This window comes from Hemiscyllium ocellatum, chromosome 18, assembly GCF_020745735.1.
Source record: "Hemiscyllium ocellatum isolate sHemOce1 chromosome 18, sHemOce1.pat.X.cur, whole genome shotgun sequence".
In the NCBI taxonomy this organism is placed as follows: domain Eukaryota; kingdom Metazoa; phylum Chordata; class Chondrichthyes; order Orectolobiformes; family Hemiscylliidae; genus Hemiscyllium; species Hemiscyllium ocellatum.
Window position 1 is genome coordinate 44,824,098 of NC_083418.1, and position 11,412 is coordinate 44,835,509.

Consider the following 11,412-nt stretch of genomic DNA (forward strand, 5'->3'; position numbering starts at 1 on the left):
GTCTCCTTACTCCTGGAGTACAAAGGATTGCTGGCAGTGAACTTTTTTCCTCCTTTCCAAACCGTGAGTGGTTGGTACCAGAGTCCAGTGTAACACTGGATTTATATGAAATAGGACTTGTGGATTGTCCAAAATAGAGGTTGAGGTAGACTGGTCTCACTGTATTGGGTAGAAGATAACGTTCAAAGATGCAAGGCATTTGCTTCCTTTTTGCCTGTTTTATTACTAAGATGGGAATGTTTGTATTGTCAAACAATATTTGCTAACAGGTGGGAACATGTGCAATGAAAGTGGTTAAAAATATCTCCTTGCATAAAATTTAAGAAAGGACTACAATCTAAATCTGGAGTTGTTTTAGTTGAATGTGTGCTTTCTAGCTTTGGGTTCTTTGGGTGTGGAGGGGAACAGGAAGTATGTTTGAGTTTTTGGACAGTGGTAAATCTGGCCTAATTGGTGTAAGTGAACATCAGAAATAATCTAATTGCATTATGTTCCTGTTTTCAGTGTAGTTTTGTATGGTTGGAATGGTAGCTCAAATGCACAGTTCCTTGCCAAATTCAGCATTTAAAATAAGTTGCTTTCAAACAACCCATTTGAAAGTGAATGTATTATGGTGTGTAGCAGTAGATGTTTAACAAATGCAAAGTTGGATTTTATTTTAGGCAGCAATATTTAATTGGGTGCACAAAGCTAATGTTAAATGTCTATACTGTATTCTTGGCATAGCTGGACCTGCAACTGAACAGTTGGAGACATTCTTCAATTTTTCTATCCAGCAAGAAATGTAAACTTTTTCCCTCCAGTTCCAAATATTTTCAACTTGCGCTCTTATTGGCTTCTAACAGGCAACTTCCTCAATTTTACTTTCACTGTTTTTGTAATGTGCTTTTACTGGATTAATATCAGCCTAATTTGTACATCATAGTGTGAATGTAGAAAATGGAAATGAAGCTTTGCATGCCAGGATCATTGCAACTCTGCGTGAAATTGGGAACAGTTACCTCCAGCATTTTGTGGAAGCTGGTCTTGACACTTGGCAGAGATGAAAAGTGCTGATCCATCTTCAAATTATGAAGATGGAAGGGAAGTGTTGTCAGCAACTTGGGTTTATAACTTAGGCTCTGCTTTCTGTCAAGTTAGTTGTGGGTTTGAGTCTCCAGAAATCTCCGCCCAAATCGACAACTTAGTGCACTACTGAAGGAGTTCTGTGTTAAGATTCTAACTTTGACTTGATTTTAAAATTAGGTTCTATTGCCTTGTGTATATAAAACCAGTGTTACTTGGAGCATGATCCTGGCTTATTTATCCTTCTAATTTACCCTGATCATCAAGGTTTGCTGTTTTGTTTTTGTTTTCTATAAATTGTTGACTGCATTTCTTCCTGACTTTTAAAAGCAAAGTATTTTTGAACAGCAAAATGCTGTTGAGATTCTGTGGTCATGCTATTTGTATTTTGTGATTTTTGGAGATGTCAGTGTTGGACTGGGGTGTACAAAAGTTTAAAAATCACAACACCAGGTTATAGTCCAACAGGTTTGTTTGGAAGCACACTAGCTTTCAGAGTGACACTCCACCATGTGATAACGATGTTGCTCCGAAAGCTAGTGTACTTCCAATTAAACCTGTTGGGCTATAACCTGGTGTTGTGATTTTTAACTTTGTATTTTCTATGTGCAACATGTAGTGGAATGTAGTATTTTCACATGGATAATAGTCATTAAAAATAACCCAGTTTGTTATCTAGTAATCACATTAAAACTACAAAAGACTTGATGGGGACCTTTTTAAGCAGAATGCTCCAGGTCTGTCATTGGGTAAGAAATTTTAACTTGAGCTAATTACTATAGTTTGAGTAAACTCTCATTTCTCTCCCTACTTGAAGCGAAGCATTTCAAATGTAAATCTTTCTGACTAAAAGCTTGCTTTTTAAATTTGTAGGTGTACCAATGCTTTCTGTGCAACCGAAAGGCAAGCAGAAGGGTTGTGCTGGTTGCAATCGCAAGATCAAGGATCGTTACTTGCTCAAGGCATTGGACAAATATTGGCATGAAGACTGTCTAAAATGTGCCTGTTGTGACTGCCGTCTTGGAGAAGTCGGATCAACACTCTATACAAAAGCAAACCTAATTCTCTGTCGTAGAGATTATTTAAGGTAAATTGAAGGGGGAAATCAACTTTGCAAGCTGCCATAGCTATAAAGGAATATCCCTTGATCAAATATGCTAAAGCAGATTGAGACCACCTTTTTTTTTGAAATGTTTTGCCCAAATATTGGGTGCCTTTAAGGTGACAGATTTGAGTCTGAGAAATGGTCTTCCAGCATTTTAGCCCTCCTCTGCAAGACTGTCAATGTTTTTGTGATAAAATGATGCTTTTGTAAAAGGAGTTGAAATCCTGACCCTCATTGCAAGCCATTTTGGCTTTGGGTTTTACCAAGCTCCATACTTAACAAGAGTGAAGTTGTCTTGTAGCTCCTTTTTCATAGTGTAGCAATTAGGACTGCATACTGATTTGACCAACTATCCATCATTTAAAATGATACACTTCTACACTCAGTAATAGCTTTGCTGTGATGCAAAATATAATAGAATTGTTGGAAGATCAAGTTAGCTTTTTTTGTTCTAAAGCCTTGATCAAGAGAAATCTGGGGGATTGTGGTTAATTCTGGGCATGTCTCAAAGGAGATCCTTCATTGCAGGGGTCTCTTCCTTTTCTCCTTCCCCCACCCCAACCACTAATGATCCCATTCTTGTCAGAGAAAAGACACCTAGCAGTCAGACCCAGGCAGAACAGAATTTTCATTCAGGTTGTGAAACTTGACATTTTAAGAACTTGTCAAAACAACCGAGCTAGAAGGTTATTTGTTGAAATTTACTAGCCTCTCCAATATCTCGTTAGCTATCCTGTTTTGGCTGAAGGATTAGTTTAAAGGCTAATTGTGGGACTTTGGTGTTAATTTCTTAACTGTCTTTCCTTTTATGTTTTTGACGGTAAAATGGCTAGTGTCCTTGTGACTGCACTTAGGAACAGGAGTAGGCCATTCAGCCCCTTTTGATCTGCTCTGCCAGTCATTATGGTTTTGGATGATCATTCAGCTTGGTACCCTGTACCTGTTCACATTGATCCTTTAATTGAAAGGACTATATCTAACACCTTTTTTTTAAAAAGTGCTTTAGCTTTGATTGCTTTGTTTTAGAATTCTGCAGATTCTCCACTCATTTGTTTTGTTCTGAAATGGATCAAAGTGAGGGTTGCAGATGGTGGAGATCGGAAACAAGATTAGCGTGGTGCTGGAAAAGTGCAGGTCAGGCAGCATCCAGGAGCAGAAAAATTGACGTTTCAGGCATGCTCCTGCCTGAAACATCAATAATGATTTTCCTTTTTCTGCTCATACTACCTGACTTATGCTTTTCCAGTACACTTTAATCTTGTGCTTGGTCTGAAATGGCCTCTTTTTTTTTCAAAAAAAAAGTCGCAGTTTGACTCCCTGGTCATCAGGAACATCCTTCCTGCACTTATTCTGTCCAGTCCTGTTATGATTTCATGTGTTTGAGATCATCTCTATCCCTAATTGATCAAAGCTCTTAACATTAGTCCTGTCACCTCAGTTATCAATCTGGTAAACATCTGTTGCATTCCCTCCATAGCCATAACCACCATCCTCAGACCAAATCTGTATACTACAGGTGTAATCTCCCAAGGGCCCCATACAATTTGTTGGGACAGGACTTCTGTCTCCGTGTTCGTTTGGAGGAGAGAGACACCAGGTCTGATTTAAAAGTATAAGCAGTTTTAATGAGAGAGAATCGTACACAGTACAGTGAGGTGTCTAGCTCACTGGAGAAGGCGTGTTCTGATTCTATTGTTCTGTTCTGCCTAACTTCTTAGCCCCCTCGCACCTCAGTGCATCCTTATTTGGTAATATGCAGTATGCTAGTATGTCATTGGTTCTTACCTGATAACATTCTATTACCTCAGTTTGAGCTATGTGCATTTTGACACGGCTCCAATGTCCTGTTATCTCTCACCCTCCCTGGGGCCTCTTCAGGCTATGCCATCAGCTTTTCAGTCTGTTCTTAGTATAACATAATGACTTACTGCTGCCTAGTGAAGCTAACAAGTTCCAGACTTGCTAATACTACCTTACGTGAGCACTACCTAACAATAAAGTTTCTTACACTACCTAACCTTAATAATGCTTCCCAACAAATTGCTATAAGACATTTCTTCTGTTGAATCCTGTCACTATGAAGGCCACATACCATCTGCACCTTCCTGCTATTTTCAGGGACTGGTTTGCAAAGACACAGATCTCATTGTGCCTCCCCTTCCTAATTTATTGCTATTTGGAGAATAATCTGCTTTCCTATCATTGCATCAGGAGCTGCTGGTTTGTGGGTTATCTTTAGTAGCAAAAACTATAGCCAAAATAACCATTTATTCACATCCTACTTCATCTGCCAGGCATTTGCCCATGCACTCAACTTATTCAAATCATAAATATCTGTATCCCCCCCACAGATCACTCTTATCCAGATTTGTATTGTCCCCAAAAATGGGCAATATTACCTTTTTAGATTCCTTGCTTAAATTATGGATATTGTGAATACTGGGTATTTAATCCCTGCAATACCCTTCTAGTCAGTGTCTACCACTTAATAGGGGAGGGGGGGGGGTACCAGGGAAAGGAAAACTGACCCATTTTATTCCTGCTGTTTTCTTATTTGCCAGCCAACTTCACATCCATGTCGGTGTGCTTCCACCAATCCATGTTTTAATTTGACATGCTCATCTCTGACCGTTTTTTATTGAAAGCCTTGAGTGTTTCCAAACCACTCCACTGGCTTTCCCCCTTCTCTACTACTGGAATTGATTTAGCTAGCAGACTTGTCATTTTAATCCAGTTTCTCAAATCCTTGCATCTTGAATTGGTTTATCTTTTTGGCTGTTTTTGATTGCTTTGACATTGAGCTTCTTAACAAGAGGATAACACTTGCTAATGGTTGATGGAAATGTCAGTGTGACTGTGAACCTTGGACTGAAATCTGGGTGGAACTGTGCAGTAACTTCCCATGTGTTTCTACATAATGCAGTAGTATTTGCTTGTAGAAAACTTGATAAATTGATTTAACATTCCACATATATTTTTCAAATTTTCATGTGGATGATGCACATGAACTGAAATTTAAGCAGTCTTTATAATTAGTGGGCGGCACGGTGGCACAGTGGTTAGCACTGCTGCCTCACAGCGCCTGTAGACCCGGGTTCAATTCCCGACTCAGGCGACTGACTGTGTGGAGTTTGCACGTTCTCCCCGTGTCTGCGTGGGTTTCCTCCGGGTGCTCAGGTTTCCTCCCACAGTCCAAAGATGTGCGGGTCAGGTGAATTGGCCAAGCTAAATTGCCCGTAGTGTTAGGTAAGGGGTAATATGTAGGGGTATGGGTGGGTTGCGCTTCGGCGGGTCGGTGTGGACTTGTTGGGCCGAAGGGCCTGTTTCCACACTGTAAGTCTAATCTAATCTAAAAAAATACATCCAACACTGAAGCAGCTAGCCTTGAAAGCAAAAGCCACTTTAGTCACCTTGTGCCTCCTTTTTAGTGTTTAACAGAATATTTCCACAAATTTCCCTATGATTTTTAACCTGCTTTCTAGGTTTGTGGTTTATAAAATTGAACAGATCTCTCCACTACCAAAGCAGTTAAGGAAAAGTCTGAATGGGACTTCACTGGAAAATCCAACCACATTACTTGTGGGCTTAGAACATTGTGTTCTTCAGAATTTGATGTACTGTTTCCTGTATATCCTCTCCTCCCCTCTTGAGGGGAATAGGGTGTAAAAGTCTGAGCAGTCATTAACATCACAAAATACTGACTTCAATGAAAAGGAGCTCAATGACTGGTCCTTTAAGCTATCTGCAGACCTTTAAGATGGAAAGGACAATGGGTGTAGTCAAGTGCTACTTTACTTTTTTTCACATCTGTTGTGAGTTAGACTTGGAAATGGACATGAAACTTCAGTCAAGTTCATACAAATCAAGTTTTTTTAATCTCCCTCTGAGGTGAAAAAGCACTTGCTAGATGAGAAATCTACAGATTCGTATCCACACCACGTTGCAACTGAATCCATTAAAAGTCTAGAACTAAAACTTCAACACTTTTTTTGGGAAGGACATCTTTCCCTGTCTGGCCCGCGTGAGACTTTGGACTCAGTTGTGTGGTCACTCTGCCCTCTGGCTTGAGACTTTTTTTTCAATTAGATGAACTAGTAAAGAGCCTTCGTAAACAAACTGGACAGACAATCAGGCATCAACTTCAACAGCAAAAACTGCACCAAAACTATTGACTCACTGGAGTTGCTCCCAATATCTGGGAGCTGGTGCCACAATTGGATAAACTATCTCCCAGATTTAGTCTAACTGCTCAGTGTGACTATGACCATGTCCAAGACAGCGTTACCACCATCTCTGTCTTGTCCCACTGGCAAGATACTTAGCAGGAGTGGTGGCAAAGGGTATACACTTGGGAGGGAGTTGTTCTGCAGTATTCTACATTGCTTCCAGACCCTATGAAGTCTCATGGTACTAGATCAAACATGGATAAAAGGAAACCTCTTCCTGATGCTGCATCTTCCACTCCTACTCAGAACTTTGTGCCCTTGCCAAGGTTCTAACATAGACAAAAATTGATACACGTAGTGATTAATTTTGATATTTATGGAATGGAAATGGATTATGAAGGTTTAAAACAATTGAAAACTTTGACGTGGAATCAATTTGTGGTTTTATATGAAATGGTATGGGTAGGGAACAGGAAGAAAGTTGTAAAAGGTTCTAGGCAGATCAGTGGGCAGAAAATGATCTGGAATTGTCATTTGACTCAGCTTTAACTTCCAATCTGAAATAAAGAAATTGCACAGCAGGTACAATATTGAAGCTGAAAATCTGGTTTATTTGAAATTATGTAAGGGATGGGAGAAAGGAAATGTGAATTTTGTCATTAATTTTTTTGAAGTGTATACTTTAAATTCACCTGAGAAGGTGAGAGGAAAGTAGAGGTTCAGACAAAGGGAGAGGGTGGGGGCAGAAGGGAAGGTGGCAAATGCGAATATGAAAATGTCTTCTGAGACCTAAAACAATTTGGCAGTGCTTTTCTGAATACTCATTTGCTTGGACAGAACTTATTGGCTGAACTGAGGTTTACTTTGATCAAGCTTTCAAAACTAAGCTGTTGTAGAGCAAATTTTTTTTTTTGAAAACTGCCAAATTATTTTAAAACAAGTCTGAATCAACCCCTTGACTCCAGATTTCAAAAAGCATTACTGAATTGGTGAATTAACAAAGGATGTTGAGTCACTTTGTGCATAATTACATAAATTCAAATGAAATTAACTGGTTTTTATTGCATCTTGCCATGTGATGGAACAGTGTGCAGCTTGTCTATGTAGTTTACATTCAGCTTTGAAACTGGTATGATATCTGATCCTCTTTGCAAGACAAATTATGTAAAGTGTTATGTAATTTTAAAGAGACAGGATGGAAATTAAAGCAATGAGTCAGGCAGCGTAAACATGCCTGTTATTAAAGGAGTATTTAACAAACCTCCGCATACCTCAATGTGATGGGCAATATGCTGTAGTCAAATTCTCCATTTGAGCTCCATCTAAGCGCCTTTTGCTGGTTTCATTTCAATTATAGTTGCTTTCCATTGTGCAGATAAATGCAGCAGGCAACTTACTATTTGAGACTATTCAAAAAGACAAATAGTCTGAAGACTATTTTCACATGTTTGATCTAGCACCATCCATGCCTAGCTGAACAAACCTGGCTACTGTAGTTAACATCAAATTGCATCCCTTTTAGTTCTGTGCTTGCATTGTTGGCCAGATTCTGTGCAAGTCTCGAGTGGGCTTGAACCGGTGACAATCCATTTTGATGGGGATGTGTTGCTACTCTGGCCAGAAACCCTCAGCCATTTTAGTAATTTCAGTGAGATGTGGAATATGAAAGTACATAAAACAAAATCTGTCATATTTAAGCTTTCAAACCAATCCCAGAATTTTGCATTGTGAACAAAAAATAAGCTATTAAGGTAAAATGAATCTGGCAAAGCTTATGTGCTGCACTTATCAAATGGCTTGTACTGAACTGATCAAATCATCTTTTTGTCCAGGCTTTTTGGTACCACGGGAAATTGTGCAGCCTGCAGTAAACTGATTCCTGCCTTTGAGATGGTGATGAGGGCCCGAGAAAATGTCTACCACTTGGACTGTTTTGCCTGTCAGCTCTGTAATCAGAGGTAAGCCTGAGAAGGTGCGGAACTAAGTTGCATCCAGCAAAGACTAAAATGTTAAATTGACTTTAGGACTAGTTCAAGAATAAGTTCCTGATTTCTTTTACCCACATCAGAAGTACTTGCTTTACGTGTCTGGTGTGTGGTTTTAATTAACATGCCAAGAAGGAATATTTTTAGGTAATCCTTTGATTTTTTTAAAGCTGGGTAAGTATGGAATACGGTTTTGCATGCTAATTGAGTTTTGAAATGGAATGCCAAGCTGTCTGGCACCTTGGAGGCTGAATATACCTTTAAGTTCAGATTGCTTTCAAAAAATTGTTTTGAAATATTTACAGGATCATTTTGGCTTAGAAAGATACATCCTTGTTTGTAGATCTAATGCTTATTGTCCAACCTGTTGGCACTAATACAGGAAGGAAGCTCTCATTATGACTGCTATTAGTTGAACAGGAAATTGACATCTGATCTTCCCCGTGGGGTTGGCTGGGTGGGCAACTGGTTAACATGTAACTGAAATGAAAGTTTACGGTGACTGGAAGGAGCGCATCCTTGTTGGTTCAGTTAAAGCAGTAACCATTTGAGTAAAAATAGCTGGCTGTTGCTGATTGAGCACTAGTATGGCAACTATAATAACCATAATGAAGTATGCACTGAGAAATTGAACTATACTCGCAAGCTGTGGGTATTGCACAAAGTTGCATATTATCCATTAAATGGTGGAACTGGTGATCTGCTTTGAGTCAATGGGGATATTGGTGCAACTGAGCTGAACGCATTGATCCCATGTTTTTTGAGAACAGTTAAAGGTGAACTGTAGACTGGAACAACTGAGTATCGTGAATTCCCTTTTGACATGAATCAGAGCATTTTTTGAGTCCAAACTATTGTTGTTCTTAAAAACTCTAGGCTAAATTGATATCCAATTCAAATGATCAAAATGGGATTTGAAATCCTTCCTGGATTTAATCTAAATCTATGTTGTAAGCACTATTGTGCTCTGGCAGGCAGCATGGGTTTGTGTGAAGGGTATATCTCCAATTTTTTTGTGATAAAATGATTGAGGGAAGGGCAGTGGATGTCTACATGGACTTAAGGCATTTGATAAGGTACATCCATAGCAGGCTGATATAAAATTCAATGTCTTGTGGAATCTGGCATGTGATGGCTAGATGGATATGAACTGGCTTGGTCACTGGTGGAAGAGTGCTTTTCAGAATGGAGATCTGTGGTCTGCAGGGATCAGTGTTGGGGCCTTTTTTTTTTAGTAATATAAATGGAGTAAAGTGTAGGTCTAATTTAGTACTTCAAATGACCCCAAAATTGAAGTTGCAGGTAATGAATTATTACAAGATACAGTGGGATAGAGATTAGAGATTTGGGCAGAGAAAAGGCAGAGATTTAATCATGACATGAGAGGGGACATTTTGGGAGCTCAAATTCTAATGTGAATTATACAGTAAACAAGTTCTTAGAGCATTGACAAAGATCTGGGTGTACAAGTGCACACATCCTGGAAAGTGGTAACATAGGTGGAAGTGGTCAAAAAGGCATATACTGTATGCTTGCCTTCAACCAGCCAGGGCATTGAATATAAAATTTGGCAAGTTGTCACAGCTGTATAAAACTTCAGCCACGCTTGGAATATTGCATGTAGTGCTCATCACCACATTGCCAGAAGGACATGGAAGCTTTGGCAAGAGTGCAGAGAAGGTTTACTAGGATAGTGCCTAGTCTGCAGGGATGGCGTTGAGGGGAGGTTGGACAACCTTATCATTGGAAAGATGGCTGAAGGGTGATCTGACAAGTCACCCCAAGTTTGAGGCACTGGGTGGATAGTCTGCTTTTTCCCAGGAGGGGAAAAGCCCATTGCAAGAGGGCACAGGTTCAAGGTGAGGGGGGAGAGTGGAGGGGGTATATTTATCGGAGGTTGGTGGGTGCCTGGAATGTGTTCTGCTAACGTGCCTCCTTCCATCACCTCAACAATGTTTAAGGCAAATCTTGATGTACACATGAACAGAGGAATAGAAACAAAGTCTGGCCACTAAGTGGACCTAAATAAGGATTAGTAATTAAAACTGGCTTGGTGAGCTGAAGAGCCTGCCTCTCTGTAGTATTTGTTTTGTTGTTTACCTGCACAACAAATACCTCTATGCATAAATGAACATTTGGCTGAAAAAGGAATTCTGGAGGAACACTCTACTCTTCGCTTTGTGTGGATGTAAGGCATAGCATTTGAGAATCTGTGCCAGATGCCCAGTTTGTACAGTGTACCTTGTGAAAAATGGCATGTGACCACTCACTATGAAAACTGTGCTAACTCCCTCATACTTGTAATCTTTTCTTTAGGTTTTGTGTGGGTGACAAATTTTTCCTGAAGAATAATATGATCCTCTGCCAAATGGACTATGAGGAAGGGGCAATGAATGGAAGTTTCTCATCACAAGTTCAGTGATCTGTCCATGGCCTTCTAAAGTGTTGTGGGGGTGTTCAACACTTAAATGAAAAATGGAGAGCATTTGTCAGCTTGCTTGCAACACTTCAAATTAGTCCGGAATGGATTAAAGTAACTTTCTCCAACACTGAGCAGTTAAGATTTTAGATGCACAGCTGTGCTGTTTAGCTGGGCAGTGCTTTGCCTGTATGTTTTGTGATGTTGGGTCTGGGAGGGTATGTACAGTGTTTCTGTATATATAAACTGGAACATTTATTTTACATAAATGTAATGCAATTTTATTATTACTGGTGTGCATTAAAGGAAATTAAATGTTCCTGCTTGTGAACATTGACTTTTTTAAACTCCCAGCCCATGATCATACTGAAATGAACCAATACACATAAAATTGATCAGTCCTGGAAAATTTGCACTTGAATGATTTCGTGAAGTTAGTTCAATGAAAATTTCTGTAAGATCTTCATCTGTTGTCTTGACTTTATATACTTGGATCAAATTATAGTCTTCATAATTGAAGGCGTAAAGATTGCAGATGTGCCACAACTTGTACAATTGTTTTTGAGGTTTTGTTTTTTTTTTAGTTACAAATGAGTTTGCAGGTACCTTGAATTTGGCTCCAGAGTTGTTCATATAAGCAACTAAGTTCTCAATGTTGTCTGTCTTACCTCC

At 39.4% G+C, this 11,412-nt stretch overlaps 1 protein-coding gene across 3 annotated transcripts in view; it reads left to right on the forward strand.

Moving 5' to 3' along the window:
• The window catches only part of lmo1 (LIM domain only 1), a 44,961-nt gene extending 33,920 nt beyond the window's left edge, over positions 1 to 11,041 (forward strand). For all 3 annotated transcript variants that reach the window (XM_060838508.1, XM_060838507.1, XM_060838509.1), the window contains 3 exons: positions 1,939 to 2,152; positions 8,169 to 8,294; positions 10,638 to 11,041. In XM_060838508.1, the coding sequence (XP_060694491.1) occupies positions 1,939 to 2,152; positions 8,169 to 8,294; positions 10,638 to 10,743 (446 nt within the window). In that variant the 3' untranslated portion in view covers positions 10,744 to 11,041. The remainder of the gene's footprint in view (positions 1 to 1,938; positions 2,153 to 8,168; positions 8,295 to 10,637) is intronic.
• The last annotated feature ends 371 nt before the right edge of the window (positions 11,042 to 11,412 follow it).